Below are 16,938 nucleotides of genomic sequence, written 5' to 3'. Positions count from 1 at the left end.
AATTGAAGATAAAATGACAAGCTAATAGAGTATAAAAGTTTACTTTAGTCTCCTTTTTTTAAAGTGGCAGTTTTCCCATACTTTGGGTGACTGATATTTGGTATAGCTTGTTTTTAAAAATATATTTACCACATTCATCTAACAACTATTTACTGATCTCCATGGCATATAGTTTCACAGAGCTCTCTCCTCTTTGTGTGACATGTTCACACATTAGAGTGACACCTACTGGCTTGATACTCAAAATGGTGATTGCAGTTTTCTAACCCATGATCTACCTTCAGCAGCTACTGTGCTCTACTCTGTTTGGCCATTGTAGGTGATGACTAGTTGAGACTATATGGAGAATGAATTAAGGCATATGTCCAGGTCATTACTTGGCATTTGAAAAGGAGTGAGACTGGGATCAGGAAGTCAGCGAGATTGAGAATACAGAGATTCAGATGAGTGTTGAGACCACTGAAGATGATTCATAATAAATATTTGTTTCCTGTTGTATTTGCATTTATCTGTAATTTAATAAATTTGGCTAGAGGAAAGTTGAATTTACCTTAAGTAGGACCACAGACGTAGCCAGATGGACTGGAATGCATACTTTGCATGCAGGAGGCCTGGGTTTGATCCCTGGTATGGCATGATCCCTGAGCACTTAGAGTGACCAGAGCAGAGCCAGGCGTAGCCACTGAGCATCACCACTGAATTTGCGCCCAACTCCCTCCCAGGCCCCGAAAACAGTGACCTTAAGCGTCTTCAGAAAATATTTTACAGTTTATTTGACTGATTTTCAAGAGATTGTCAGAGCAAATTTTTATCTGGTTTTGTTGCCTTTGTTACAGGTTTGATATCAGTAGTAAAATATTTCTGTTTTCCATTTAATTAAATGGTGTGAGTACTTCCCATTCTTCCGTTTTAAACAAGTATTTTTGTGTTTGTTGTAGAGTAACAATGGCTTCAGCTTTTCGCCTTTGTTTGAAACCAAAGGTCAGTGACAACATGAGTCATTTAATGGTGGATTTTTCTCAGGAAAGGCAGATGCTGCAAGCATTGAAGTTTCTGCCAGGTAAGAAGATGTATTACATTTAAGGTTATACATAAAGTTCTCTTTTTCTCTAATATACTTTGGAATGTAAATGTTAATGAGAAATGGTGATTCTTTTCCTTCAATAAAAGAATAATGAAGTTTGCATGTCTCTCATTTTAAAGAATTATTTTATTGGTAATAAAACTTCTATTCGGAGAATCCCATGAAGGGCTGCAGAGGTAGCTCAGAGGGCTAGAATGCATGCTTTTCATTGAGGAGCCTTGAGTTTGATTTTTTTTCTTTTTAATAATGTAGGAGTACTGCTATTTGTTCAGCCACTGATTAAGCTGATTGAATTGGGCATGAACTCCACATTACTTTTTTTTTTTTTTTAAATTGTATCACCATGAGATAGACTTACAAAGCTTTCATATTTGAGATTCAGCCATACAGTGCTAGAACACCCATCCCTCCACCAGTGCACATTCCTCACTCTGACTCTATGGCAGACAATTTCCCCAATATTCTCTCTCAAATTTTGGGCATTATGTTTTGCTCGAAATTTCCCACCACCGTTCCAGCTGTGAGTTTGATTCTTAATAGTATATGGTCCTCTCGCAGAGCCAGGAGCAGCCTGCTGCATGGAACCCTAAAAACAAACAAAAAGAGTCTCAAAGTACTGGAGCACATACCAGGTGTTTGGAGACCCCTTGGTTTCAGTCTCTCCTGGTCCCCTGAGCATCACCATGGTGGCCTCAGTTGCCCCCGCACTGCTGGGCCCAAGGAGCACCAGACCAAGAAACACCAGGAATGGCCCCAGCACGATCTCTCTCGCTTTCTTTTCTTTTATCTTCCATTTTTAAATTTAATTTTTTTCAAAATCACTCCTGGCAGTGCTCTGCGGGATTGTATATGGTATTGGGGATCAAATCAGCACCAGCTATATGCAAGACAAGCCCTTTAACCACGGTGCTATAGCTAAGGCCTCTTACTGTTACTGTTATTGTTACTGTCATCTGGTTGCTCATTGATTTGGTTGAGCGGGCACCAGTAACATCTCTCATTGAGAGACTTACTGTTCCTGTTTCTGGCATATTGAATACGCCACGGGTAGCTTGCCAGGCTCTGCCGAGCGGGCTTGATACTTTCGGTAGCTTGCTGGGCTATCCGAGAGGGGCGGAGGAATCAAACTCGGGTCGGCTGAGTGAAAGGCAAACGCCCAACTACTGTGCTATCGCTCCAGCCCAAGGCCTCTTACGATTTTAATTTAAAAATACTGCTGGGGCGGCCACAGACATAGCACTGAGATTAAGGGGCTTTATTTGTGTGTGGCTGATCCTTCTCATTCAATCCCCGACACTAGAGACAGTCCCCCAAGTACCACCAGGAGTGACATCTTGTGCACAGGCCCAGGAGTTAGTAAGCCCTGAGGGTGTGGCCTCAAAAGCAAAGCAAAACGAAACAGCACTGCTTAAAAGAAAAAGAAAAAGAGCTGTCTTCTCATGTTCACATTTTTGGGTATTCAGTGGTAGCAAATCATGCTTATTAAGCAGTCTGAACAAATGAAGTATAATGAAAAGCATGCAGTTCTTCCGTAGATGAATTTCATACAGCAGGAAAAATTAGGGACCCACGGAGGTTGATAGGGCATCTTCCTTGTATGCATGAGGCCCGTGTTCCATCCCCAACATAGCTCTGTCTGGGATCGCTTCACGGCTTGGAAGCCGGCCTCACATGCTGGGGGAAAAGGCAGCAGGGACCACGAATAGAGAAGGGACCACTAAGCAAATGATGCTTGGAGAGCTTGCCCGGGATGGGAGATGCGTGCTGAAAGGAGACTATGAACCAAACATGATGGCCACTTACTACCTGTATTGCAAACCATAACACCCAAAAGGAGAGAGAGAGATTAAAAGGGAATGTGCCTGCCACAGAAGTGGGGATGGGGGTGGGGGGGTAGGGGAGGAAGGTAAGGAACGAGGTGGGTGGCGGGAGGAATACTGAGCACATTGGTGGTGGAGAATGGTCACTAGTGGAGGGATGGGTACTCGATCATTATATGACTGGAACTTAATCAGGAAAGTTTGTAAGTCTGTAACTGTATCTCATGGTGATTCATTAAAAAACAAAACAAAACAAAAAACCCATAGCTCTACTGTGATCCTGGCACAGCCACTGTGTGTGATCTCTGGAGCCCTGCAACCAAGCATGTGAGCTCTGCAGCTAGCATGTCCCACCCTGGTGAGCATCAGAATAAAGAATGCAAACCCCGGTGTCAAATTTCACATGTTTTGGACACATATCTGTCACTGGAGGCCCCCTTTCTCCAGCTAACCTTTGTTATGTAAATAGGACATCTGTTAATGTTGAAGAGCTACAGAGAAGTCTCTATAGAAGAGAAATTGATTATTGTTTATGCAAGCTAATTGTCGCTTATTTACTCTAATGAATCATATTACTGTTTTGGAGAAACATTTAAAAACTGAAGTATTTGGGGTGGCTGTTTTTGTTTAATAAGAAGAAATTATAAGATTTTAAAATTAAAAGTATAAACTTGAATTCTAACCTTTGGTTTCAGAACCATTCTGTTTTATCAATAATTTAATTTTTATTTTATCAAATAGTAACATATTATATAAAATTTTTGCTGTACCTGTTTGAAATAGCAGATTAAAAGCATGTGTTTGGAAACAACAAATCATTCTTGCTTCTTTATTCCTAGCCAAGTCTGAATGACTTTTTGACAGGCAGGATCTTAATAAAAATAAGTCGATGAAAAACTTTGAAACAATTTTTTTAATTGAACTTTGACAAAGTAATTTGCATTTATGGGAAATTTCCTTACTTAACCTGATTAAGTATTTAAAAGCAATATGGGAAAAGCATTACTTTGAATGACAAACATTAATTTGCTTAGTACTTTAAGAAATGAGAAAGTTTATTTTCTTTCTTCAGTTCCCAAAGCTCCAGAAATAGAACCAGCAGAGTGTCTGGTGGCTGACAATGCTGTAACAGTAGTTTGGAGAATGCCGGAAGAAGATAGTAAGATCGACCATTACACACTGGAACATAGGAAGACTAATTTTGATGGACTTCCACGTGTAAAAGATGAGCGATGCTGGGAGCAAATTGATAATATTAAGGGTACCGAATATACACTCTCAGGTAAATGAACTGCATTTTTAAAATTTCATACTCAGAAAATAAGTATGACATAAAAACATTTTAATTGCTTTGAAAAAGTTACGAACATTTTTTTAGCAGGATTTTTTTTATCTAGTTCAAAAGTATGTTTGTTTCTCTTAAAACATAAAAAAAAACCCTTTAATTCTGAGGATATTACCTATAAGGCACTGTAAGCAAAAACCTTGGTTTTTCAGGCACTAAAAAAAAAACCTGTTTAATTTTTTCAATTTCATTGGTAACTAAATATTACCTTTACCATCTTATGATGCCTATCTATATCTATATATTGCATAATGTTTGAAGTAGAACCGTCACTAGTCATTAGAATTTGTGTGTTGACTTTTAGTCTTTGTACACACATTTCACCTTGGATATTTTGAAGTGGCCAGGTGTTGCCTGAGTAATAAAGTGATTATTGTGCATGGGCAGAAATACTATTGCTCTGGCACTCATTTTATCTTTAAATACATTTGCTGGGGGCCGGAAAGGTAGTATAGCAGAAAAGGTGCTGCCTTACATGCATTCTACCTAGGTTCAATCCCAGATATTCCATCAGGTCCGCTAAGCCCCACCAAGGAATGATTCCTGAGCGCAGTGCCAGTAGTAAGCCTTGAGAGATGAAGAGATGAAGCCCTCAAACCAAAAAATTAATTAATTCATTTTCACATAAAAGATAATGTTTTAAACATATAAAAATATTTGGGGATGTTGGGGCTGGAGAGATAGTACAGCGGGTAGGATTCTTGCTTGCACACAGCCAACCCAGATTGGATCCCTGATGCAGAACCAGGAATAACTTCTGAGCATCACTGGGTGTAACCCCAAAACCAAAAAAACAAATAAATAAAATTTAGAGGGTTTACTTTCTGGAAGTTGAATATTTTATTGTTGGGTATTTTTGGAAGTTGAATGTTATTTTAAATTGCAGCATCCATCCTTAAATAAAATACTCATTTTAATGAGGCTTTGAAATACCTAGACAAAAAAACATCGATGACCCATGTAGTTTATTTATTTTGAAGAAAATAATCATGAGTCATATCATTTCAGGCAATATCACCTTTTTAACATAACTTTTTTTTTCCTTACTGAAGAGCTGTTTCTAAGGAGGGAAAAGATCCTGTTTGAAGGTTTAAACCTATACTTTCATATATTCTTTTAGTTACTAGTTAACAATTATCTGAAATCATTTTTCTTTGTTTCAGGTTTAAAATTTGATTCAAAGTATATGAATTTCAGAGTCCGCGCTTGTAACAAGGCTGTGGCAGGAGAGTATTCTGATCCAGTGACTCTAGAGACCAAAGGTATGAGATCAGCTACTTGTACAGCACAAGATGAAACCTAACAACCTTACATTATCCGAGCCTTTATGACAGGGAGTGTTTCAAGTATGGCTGCCTTCTCTCCCTTCTTTCATATAAGAGCATGTCTGCATTCACACATATGAAGTATTGCATATCTGGTTACAGCCTTTCTCCTTTCTGTGAGAATTTTTGCATGCACACATATGCCAAATTCCCCAAAGTAGGGATTATAAATTGGGGAAGCTAAGACTATGGTGCTGCATTGTCCCCTGAGCACCATTGGTCCAAAACCTTTCTAGCGTAACATCTTAAGATAAAAGATTTTCAGATAGTCATCAATTTGAAGGCTATAATGCTGAGATTTTCCCAATTGTGACATGGTATTTGACCGAGTTTAGTTCCAGAACCAGATTATATACTTTGTCATAGAGATTTGGGGCTTAGGATGTCTTCTTTGGCCTTTAGTTTTTCAGGCTTTTCATAACAAGTTTGGTATGATTTGGAGAGAAATAGAAAAAAAAATGCATCCGAATAAAAGGTGAGGTTCGTAAGTTACTGATAAGACAAACTTAGAAGTGTACGTTTATACCACAAGGACCTAAAAGAATACCATCTTGAAGCAGTTTGTTGTAATTGGCAAATGTTTTAGAGAAGTATAGGTAACTTAGCCAAGAAATGGCATTAAATTAAATTACTCTCAACAAACTGAGGTATTATTTTGTTTTCTTCAGAGGTTTTTGCCATTTCAAAGTACAGTGACATTTATAATCTTTTACATTCTTTTGTACTATTTTTAGTCCTTTGCAGATCAAATTTCATTTTATTACTAATTCCCTTTGGAACATCATAAAATTTCATTTTTTAGTTTATTCTCATTTACCTCTATGGTTAAATTGTACACAATTGTACATATTCCTTATATTCAGAAAAATGAATAATTGGATTGTAGTTTCTTTAGAACTGATAACTTCCAGTAGGAGTGCCTGGATTTTACTAGTTCAGTCCTTGGCCTTTGGGTTTGTAGAGAAAGACTAAGTTGATTCAAGTTTTTCTGAACTTCTCTTATGGTGAGGATAATCCTCCTGAGGTGGGGATAGATTGAGCCTCCACTCTGAGGCCTCCACTAGACAATTATTTAGACCTTTGGAGGGGGCCCAGAAAAAAGTTTGTATCTTTAGTTCACATAGATCACAGATTTTTGTTAAAAGGTTATTTCAGCTCCACAGTCACCAGGAAAAGTGAAGTCACAAGATCTGCCTATACATGGATGGACACGGAGAGTATCATGCTGAGTGAAATGAGTCAGAAGGAGAGGGGCAAACGTAGAATTACTGCACTCATTTTGGGGATATAAAAATTATAGTATGAGACTAATACCCAAGGACAGTAGAAACAAGGGCCAGGAGGACTGGCCTTCCGCTGGAAGCTTGCCACAAGTATCTGGGAGAGGGCACTTAGGTTAGAGAAGGGACCACTATGGGAATGATAGTTAAAAATGATCACTGGAAGGAGATAAAAGGATAAACATGATAAACTTTCAGAACCTGTATTGCCCAAAGGGAGGGAGAGAAGGAGAAGGGAAGAAAGAGAGAGAGAGAGAGAGAGAGTGCGCACGAGTGTGCTGTTGTAGAGGCAGATGGGGTGGGGGGAGGAAACTGGGGACTTTGGTGTGGTGGGAAATGTGCACTGGTAGTGTTGGAACATTGAATGACTGCACTGGTAGTGTTGGAACATTGAATGACTGAAGCCCAATCATGAATAACTTTGTAACTACTTATCTCTTGAGTTGATTCAATTAAAAAAAGAAGGTTATTCCATACCAGTTGGAGTAACTACTAGTAATAGTTAACTCTCTGAAGAAAAAGTACAGATTTTAAAATACAATTATTAAACAAACACTTCTTTGTTTCACTGCTGCTGCTTTTTTTTAAAAGCCAGTTAATGGAAATAAGTACATGGCCAAAGAACTGAATGGAAAATGGAAGGAGAGATGGAAATTAAATATTAATTATTGTTTGAGCATCAGAGAAACTATTGTGGTAGATTAATTTTTATATAACATAACTTTCTTCTTATTTGTAATTCTACCAACTCTGTTTCCTATTGAATCTTACCAACTGATATTCTAATAGCAGGAAATTAAGATCAGTATTAATGTGTACTGATAGAGAGAGTCCAGCAGGAGGAATAGCAGAGACTCTGGTGGCCAGTGCAAGTATTGATTTGGTTGGTGTGTAGGAGACACTAATTGAAAATAAAGTAGAAATTAATAAATTATGAGCAAACACCATTGAGGACTTTAAATGTTAGGATTAGGAACGTGAACTGTGTTTTCTCTATGCACTGTCTAATAAATTGAGTAGAAAAATAATGTAATAGCTGCTTCAGGGTGTAAAGAAGATATGCTGTATGATTTTTAAATTGGAATGTTGTTTTGGATAGCACTTAACTTTGTTTTGGACAACTCATCATCCCATTTAAACCTGAGAGTTGAAGATTCCTGTGTTGAATGGGACCCCACTGGCGGAAAAGGTCAAGAAAATAAAGTTAAAGGAAAAGAAAACAGAGGCAGGTAAGCTGGCTCATTAAATCAGGACAAATGTCTGACCATATTGATTCTTATTTGACATGAACAAATAATGAAATTTTTATTCTATATACCATTGATTTGTCGTCTGTTACTAATTCCAAAGTGAAAGATAAGAATGTTTTGTTCCTAAATATGTCATTAACATTATTTATTTTTTCTTTTTGAATTCTCTTGTTTATACATTTTTCAGGATTTGGTTTCTTTAAAATTACCTCTACAGCAGCCTGGATTCTTTAGAGAGAAAGTCCTAGTAAAGTTCCTGAATTTTATACTTACAGATTCCCTGTCATGTGAAGGTTTCTGCTGAAACGACAACTTTCATTTGTTGTCAAATCCAGGACCTCACACATGCAAGACAGGTGCTCTATGTGGACACAGAATTATTTATGTTCCTGGCCCTGAGTGACTTCAGGTGCAGGACCCCTGTGTAAGGGCTTGTAATCACCAACATGGCGAACCGAAGAGGCAGGATTACTCACTTTTTGCTCTCAGACTTACTCAGATAGTCTCAAAGTGTGGGAGCCTCTTTCTTATTTGTTTTTCATTTTGGGTCACACCTGGGGTGCTCAGGGCCTACCCCTGGCTCTGTGCTCATGAATCACTCCTGTTGGTGCTTAGGGGGACCACATGTGATGTTGGGGATCAAACCCAGATAGGCTTCATGGAAGGCAAGCATCCAACCCACTGTACTATCTCCAGCCCAGACTCTTTCTTTTTTAATAGAAGAAACTTTTGTTCAAACTTAATTGAGGTAATATTACTGACAGAACAGAGAATCAAAAAAAATTCAGGCTGTTGATCTGGTTTATTAGTTGTTTAATTTCAGTTGTATCACAGTCTTAACAGTTACCTATTTTTATCTGACAGTGTCCATGTTACTTCACTGAAGAAACACTCAAGGTGACAATCTGTGTTTGTCTAGTTCTAGGATTTAGCATTCTAGCTTGGCTGAATAACTTTTTTTTTAACCAATAAGCAGATACCGTGGCAGCAGCTTTTGTAAGCTAAACTATTGATTGCTCTTTGTAGACTGTCTGTATTGGCAACTTATGTTATGAATTTATGGTATTATAGTGTGCTGCATAATATTTGGTTCTTACTATATGTAATGACAATAAGCTTGCTTCAAAATCTTTCTTGAAATTATTTTTCCTTCTTTTTTACTGCGTTTACTCATACCTGGCATCTTTATTTTACATCTAACATTAGAGCATTGGCTTTTATTTGTATTTGACACAAGAGACAGTAAGAATTCTATGCTCTATAGTAGACAATTTCAAAAGCATCAAGGATAAAAGTGTCATGTGCTGAAATGAGTGAATTCAATTCAGATACGATATTTTACCAGAAACTAGACTGTTACTTTTTTCTTTCTTTTTTTTATTTTATTGATTCACTGTGAGATGAATTTACAAGCCTTCATGTCTGAGTTACAATCACACAGTGATCAAACACCATCCCTCCACCAGTTCACAGAAAGTTTCTTTTTTTCAAAATTATTATCCTCTTTTTATTTGCTCATCACTGGTGAGAGTGGTTTTGTAGCTAGTATATTAGAAATTATATACTGCCAGATTTAAGTATGAAATTTCATTTAGTCATTTAAAGAGTTTAAGATTTCTGTATCTAGCATTTCAATTTAAAATTGGCCCTTGAACAACACAGGTTTGAGCTGTGAGGGTCCACATATACTTCCATATTTGTGGATCCAGCCATTGAAAGTTATTTAAACCTGCAGATGTAGATTCATGCTTCTGCAGTGAGTTGACTTTAAATAATAGACTGATTTTCAGCTGCCTGAGGAACCCCTACATTGTTCATAGGTCACCTATATTTTAATTTTTTCCTTCTCTCCTTTTAAATGCCATTTTTATGTAGCTTACTTGTAGAATGTGATAGACACTTAATAGTCTCATAAATATTTGTTCACTACATGTCAGCTGGATACTTTGGAGTATATAGGGATAAGCACTGTCCCTGCCTCCATAACATGTCTTAATGTGTGTGGTAAGTGTGAACAAAGAAGTCTGGAGAAAGCAAAAGGTGCTGAGCTACCAGATATTTACGTGGTCAGGAAAATGAGTCAAGCTGAAAGTCACAGTCAAACTGTGGCGGCTTAAAACACAAGCCCCCAAGGGTGCCTGCTCCCACAATGTTTCATTTTTCCAATCAGAGTGACCCTGATTGAGGACCAGGTGCAGATTGTAACTGGAAATCTATTTAGAAGAACTTGCTTCACCCAGGATGTCCCTGCTAAAGACTCCCACTTCCATAGACCCAAAGCTTAAGAAGATGGCCTAGAGGTGGGAAGGTTAGGAGTTCAAGAGTTACGGAGATAAAGTGACGCCAAGTATTTTCAGCCCAATGCTGTCACCTTCAAGGAGACCTTTCTTAGGGGCCTCTGGGTCTCCGCTGAGCACTTCTTCCCTCTCTGTCCTCTATAGCCTGAGAAGCCCCATCTCTAAATATCAGTATTTAACAATGAACACAGTTATGCATGAGAACGTGGGGGGGGGGGAGGGTGACCTGAATTGCAACTCCAGCCCCAAATGCCAATGAACTAGTTGTGTACCAAGTATGGTGTGGAGAAGGGAGCTGACTGGGGTGAGGTCTTTATTATTGCCCAGGTTGGGCCTCTGATCACATACAGGGACTTAAGCATGAAGTGGAACTCCTGAGGAGTTAGTGTTGTAGAGTCTGGGTGAGCTTCCTTAAGGGAATATCTAGAAGAATTTGTAGCATTTGGGCTTCCCGTGTAAAAGGGAATGCAAAGAAGGGGCTGAAGCAGATTGTGAATTCAGGGCCACTTTCAGTGCATGCATTTAGCTAGATAGTGCTAGGTAACGAAAGAGCTGAAAAGGTAGGTAGCCTGGGACCAAATCAAGAACAACCTGACATCAAGATATCAGTAGACCTTGGGGAAGTACTCGAAGATTTTAAGTAAGAGAATCATGGTTAGGTTTATCTGGTAAATAGTAGTAATATGAATTGAGTTACAAAGCCAGCATCTGGGAAGCTGCTACAATAATCCACAGAGAGGTTGTGGAGGGGAAGTGGTGCTGATCTTATTTCACTTGAGATAGTAATAGCTACTGTAAAAACAAGTTAGGGCTGGAAGTCAAGACTGCTGCAGTGAAAGAGTTCTGGGTTTACTCAATTTTTCTTTGAAATTTAAACTACCAGTTTCAATAGTTTTGTGTGTTTTTCTTTCCCCCATGCTTTCCCTTTATTTCTTTACTACTGGTAAGTTGCAATTTGGTGTTTTTTTTTAATACAATGATACAGAATGATTAAAAAGCTATTTTTAAAAGCTTACTTGGTATTTGATTATTTTGAGCTTGTAAGAGTTACCGAAAGGTTTAATACTTAGTTTAACCATACCATAGAGAAGGTCAGGTTGGGCCTTGCTCACTTGATTAAGAAAAATGCTTTGTAATATTTGAGATTGTCCAGGGCCTGAATCTGGGTAATTGCTCTTTCTCTTTTTAAGAAGAAAAGATCCAGAACCAAAATACCTACTGCTTATTAAGGAGGTTATTTCATTTTAATTTTATTAAGTCTAATTTTGCCCATATTTTACCTAAGTTTAACTGAGAAATGTTAATAATAACCCATTATCTGTCTTGATTTCTCCCACACCCTTGAAAATTTGTCTCATTTTCATATTGTTTCTTTTTTGTTTTTGTTTTCTGTGATACCAAGAATCCAACTCTGGATTTATGCATGCAAGGCATGTGCTTTACCACTGAGTCATATCTCTGGCCCATGCTCTTATTTCTTATTTTAACTGTGTATTCTTTGCATAAGTCTTGCGCAGTGTCTGTGTGATATTACTATTTTAAGCCTTCTTTGTGTTGATGATTTCTTGTTTTGTTGCTGATTTCTTACATTTGTCTGTTTTTAAGTGATAACTGCTTAATAATAATTTAGTTACAATAAGTGATACTATTTTGTCATATAAGAAATCTTTTTGAAGGTTTATTCCATGATTTTTAATTCCATTTTATGAAAAATTTTCATTGTCCATGATTTTTGTTGTCGTTCCTGTTCATATAGAAGTGGTACGCCATCCCCCAAACGGACATCCATAGGTTCAAGGCCACCAGCAGTAAGAGGCAGCAGAGATCGTTTCACTGGGGAATCCTACACAGTGCTGGGTAAGATAGACATCATAGTTCTGCATTGAATCAGGGAAACGTCATCCTAGTCACACTGGTGGGCATGGCATTCATTTACAGCTGGAGTGGCTTCACTGCCTTGTGGATTGGATGAATCTTTACAGAGTTTCTACCTCTGGGAACCTAAATAGTTGGTGGATTTTTAAATTGTCTTACCGTTAAATGTTTAAACTCTTGATATACATATGTATATATGTTTAATTTCAGAGGGCTTAATAAGATAGAAGATTTCTGAATCTTTTCATGTTTGGAAAAAGTTGTAATACATAAGTGAAGATACATAGCAAGTTCTCTACAGTGACAGTTTCTCTCATGAATCAGAATTTTTGGTGCTATTTTGTGGAATGAGACCTGCAATGTATGACTTACAAGGAAGAGTCCAATACACCATTCTGATCTTTTGTAGGAGACACTGCTATTGAAAGTGGACAACATTATTGGGAGGTCAAGGCCCAGAAAGATTGTAAATCCTACAGTGTGGGAGTTGCATATAAGACTTTGGGCAAGTTTGACCAATTGGGAAAGACAAATACCAGTTGGTGTATCCATGTCAACAACTGGCTACAAAATACATTTGCAGCAAAGCATAATAATAAAGTCAAAGCCTTGGATGTTACTGTTCCTGAGAGAATAGGTGTCTTTTGTGATTTTGATGGGGGTAAGTTACTTTCTCATAAGTCATTTTATTACCGTTATTTTTTTCTCCAGTACTTTTTGCTGGTAACCTACACAGAATTTCCATTGTGACTGTGATGATCTTTTTTTGCATGTTTTATTTTGATCACAAACAGTTGTAGCTATAGAACTGATATGATGTGTTTTGATTGCCAAGAGCCCTGAGAAGATTTTGGTAATTTCTATCTTAAGCCCTAAAATGTCTTTAGTCTGTTTTAATTCTTTCCCTATATTGAGTTTTGATGTTGTTGAGTTTTGAGCAACACCTGGCAGTTTTTAGGGCTAACTACTCCTGACTCTGACCTGGGGTAATATGCAACACAAGTGTCCTCTCTAGCCCTCCTATCTTGTGTGAGTGTGTGTGTGTGTGTGTGTGTGTGTCTATCTTAGTATATAGCTAGGACATAGATAATGAGAGTGTACTTATAATTAATTGTAGTTGCATACTAGGGCATGTATACATATGGTTACAGCTAGCATATGGATAAATATGAGAGTATACTCTCATAACTGGTTGTGACTATACTAGGATATATATGTGTGTGTATGTATGTGTGTATGTAGTGCATTTATTTTATTTGTTATGGGGCCTTCTGGTGGTCCTCAGGGCTTACTCCTTCCTGACTCTGTGTCAGGGATCACTCCTAGTGGGCTCAGAGAACCATCTATGTTGCCAAGGATCAAACTCGGTTTAGCTGCATGCCAGGCTAGTGCCCTACCTGCTGTACTATTGCTCCGGCCCTGCTAGTATATTAAGTTGGTACTTAATGTAGAACACACAGCTTCTAGAACAGAAATTTTTTATGCAGAAATATGACTTAACTAATTTCTAGAAATATCTAGAAATGTGATTTAACGACCTTATTGGCATATCTCAGACTTTAGTCACCTAGATTGTTTTCTGGTTTTCTGTCAAATTGTTTTTTCGCTTATGTTTGGCTACTTTGTTATAAATTAAATGAAGAATATTATATACCCTCAAGTTTCATTTTAATAGAGCAGGCTAACCATTTTCTCTCCTGTTAAGCTCACTGAAAAATTAACTTTAGATTTGTCTTTTGCAAAATTTCTTAACACCTTTTGAGTGAGTTATTTGGTGAGTACCTTTTTTCACTGTCATCTAAATATTGTAAAAATCTCAAAGATGACATCGTATTTGGCTGAGGGGCTAAAGTAATTCCCTGCATGTTGTTCTTTGCTAAATATTAAAACTCAAGTTTACCGTTTTAAATAATATTGAGTCCAATAATTCTATGAGCTATCTACATAGCTACTGAAGCAAAAAGGAAGAAGTAATTTTGGACCAATTTATTTGGTTTGGGGGCCACACCCAGCAGTGCTCTGTTCTCTCTCTTTTGCGCTGCTCTACACTCAGGAATCGTTCCTGCGGGGACGCAAGGGACCATGTGGGATGCCAGGAATCGCAAACCCAGGTCGGCTGTGTGCAAGGCAAGCACCCTACCAGCTGTACTATCACTGTAGCCCCTGCATCAGTTTATTTTTTAATAATGGTTGTTGTTGTTGTTGTTTTTTACTTCATACTAGATAATTATTTTCCTTGGGATAAATGGTATTTTTTGTTTGTTTGAGAACCACACCTGACACTGTTCAGTGGTTACTTCTGACTCTGCACTCAGAAGTTACTCCTGGCAGTGCTGGGGTACCATATGTGATGATGAAGATTGAACCCAGGTTAGTTGCTGGCAAGGCAAGCACCCTGTTACTATACTATTGCTCCAGGTCCCAGGAAAAATGACAACTAGTGCATACTTTTTTTTTTTTTAACTACGAAGATAACATTTGCTTATCTTCTTCACTCTCCTTTGGTTCCTCAAAGATAGTGAAAAGTTGGTCAGAGGATAGTTCCGCCTTTGGGGAAGGCTTTCCTTTGCAGATAGCCAGCTTGGGTTCAATCTCTGCTACTCCATATGGTCCCCAAAGCATGACTAGGAGTAAGTCCTGGCATAGAGTCAAGAATAAGCCCCAAGTACCAGCCGGGTGTGGCCTGAAAAACAAAATAACTACTAAATACCTAGTAACAATCTAGTTTTTAAAAGATTAATAGTAAATTGTTAAATGTGAAAGATTGCAAGCATAGCTAACCTAAGGCTTTTCCGGAGTATTTCTATTTTCAATGCCTGGTTAGTGTTTCATATAGTAAGTCTAAGTATTTAAATAAGTACTAATAAGGGATTTCTTGGGCAATAAGTGGTCAAGATGAATGTTTGGTAGTATGAAAATAGAGTTTATAGAACTTGAAAAATAAATATGGATCAGAAGGAAAGACAGAGAAGAAATGAAGATGACTCAGGTTTAACAGTTACCCAGAAGGTGATAGTATGCTCTAGAAGTTAGGGAGCAGCGTCCTGGTTAAAAATCAGATGCCAGCAGAATGATCATCTCATATGTCTGGCAAATATTTGGAACTTAAAAGTAGAACTAAAGCTAAATATTTAAGACAGTGCTACAGAATAATCACTATAGATTGCACAGAATAGTTAAAATTTTGTTCTTTATTTTGTTATCACATGTAGGTTTCTTAGTAGTTTTTGAGGTAATGTGTATTTAAAACACCCGGTATTTTAATAAGGAGGTAGAAATGTTGGTTTCTTTTCTCCTCTGTTTGGTGATAGGTGACTTTTAAGGAAGAATTAGAGAAAGAAGAGCCTGGACAAGCATGTACAATTAGAATAGGAGAAAAAGAGAAGGTACCGTCAAGATTAGGGTATAAACCAAGGAAAAAAGTCATGGGAGCAGAGTTTCAACAAGTAGCTGTGACTGGAAGGAGGAGCAGATTGAACAGTAGCCAGAGACACTTATTTTAGTTGCATATCATATTGGAAGACAGACGGAGAGGGTTTTAAAAAAGAAAAAAGTGGAATCAGTGACAACTAAAGGACAGTTTCAGAGATAGCAATGAGTGTGGCTTAAGTCGTTTGATTGAGTAAACCTTAACTGGTGATTAGATTTGCCTAGGACGTCTGGTCGTAGTAAAATTGAAGAAGTAGGCTTGGTTTGTATTCAGCTAAGGGAGGAGTTTGTTTAGGAATGATGCAATTGTTTATAAATGGAAAAGTAAGACAGAGATCTTGAAAACGAAGGGCAAAAAATTAGATTTGGACTTTTTCATACTTCTGATTTTCATAAGGGCAAGGAGTGTGTGTGTGTGTGTGTGTGTGTGTGTGTGTGTGTGTGTGTGTGTGTGGTTCTCCTAGGAAGTTCTTCTGGGTGCCTGGGGCCACTCCCAGGTGTCCTTGGCCCTTGGTCTGTGCTGCTGGGACCCAGCTCTGCCGGGGCCTGCCTTGGCCATACTGGCACACTGGCTGTGCCAGTGACACTGTGCTGAACTAGGAATTGACCTCAGGCCTCCACCTGGCAGGCATGTGCTCCGGCCCTTTCAACTATCTCCTGGCTCTCATTCCTGACTTTTCAAGGGAGAAAAACGGTTTATTATAGTTTGAAACAAAAATTAATGCCAAAATAGCATTTAATTATTACTTCTACAATTTTATGCTAGATTTAATTGGATATTAAATTTTTTCCTGTATAATAAGACTTTTCCCTCTTCATTTTAGGTCAGCTTTCCTTCTATGATGCAAACTCAAAGCAGTTGTTATATTCCTTTAAGACAAAATTTACTCAGCCAGTGCTACCTGGTTTCATGGTTAGTATTTAAGTTATATTTTATTTGGTTTAGCAACATTAAGAAGAGCCTATGTTATATATTTGCACCAGCTGATGTCTTGCTTTTTGATTCTCTTTCCCAGTTTCTCTTTCCCCAGTTCACCTTCCTTAAATCTGTTACTCTGTATATTTTATTCCATATTTTATTGAAGTAAAAGGTAGTAAAAATACACAAACCATAATATGTATACTCTTATTCTATTTTAGAATTTATTATAATGAATCTGCTAGCTTAAAAAATAAGAATGTTAATTTTGTAGTTATAATTTTCACAGGCCAGTAACTTCTTTAGTATAGTAT

The 16,938-nt window shown here is 37.8% G+C and overlaps 1 protein-coding gene across 3 annotated transcripts in view; it reads left to right on the top strand.

Moving 5' to 3' along the window:
* FSD1L (fibronectin type III and SPRY domain containing 1 like) overlaps positions 1-16,938 on the top strand; it is a 50,453-nt gene that overhangs the window by 25,757 nt on the left and 7,758 nt on the right. The window contains exons 6-13 of one of the 3 annotated variants that reach the window (XM_055119673.1): positions 939-1,060; positions 3,977-4,186; positions 5,413-5,511; positions 7,954-8,083; positions 8,969-9,001; positions 12,158-12,258; positions 12,686-12,937; positions 16,530-16,618. In XM_055119673.1, coding sequence (XP_054975648.1) covers positions 939-1,060; positions 3,977-4,186; positions 5,413-5,511; positions 7,954-8,083; positions 8,969-9,001; positions 12,158-12,258; positions 12,686-12,937; positions 16,530-16,618 — 1,036 coding nt within the window. The remainder of the gene's footprint in view (positions 1-938; positions 1,061-3,976; positions 4,187-5,412; positions 5,512-7,953; positions 8,084-8,968; positions 9,002-12,157; positions 12,259-12,685; positions 12,938-16,529; positions 16,619-16,938) is intronic. The other 2 variants (XM_055119678.1, XM_055119674.1) reach the window with 2 other exon arrangements.

This window comes from Sorex araneus, chromosome 1 (assembly GCF_027595985.1).
Source record: "Sorex araneus isolate mSorAra2 chromosome 1, mSorAra2.pri, whole genome shotgun sequence".
Taxonomy (NCBI): domain Eukaryota; kingdom Metazoa; phylum Chordata; class Mammalia; order Eulipotyphla; family Soricidae; genus Sorex; species Sorex araneus.
This window is presented reverse-complemented; position numbering and strand designations above follow the sequence as displayed.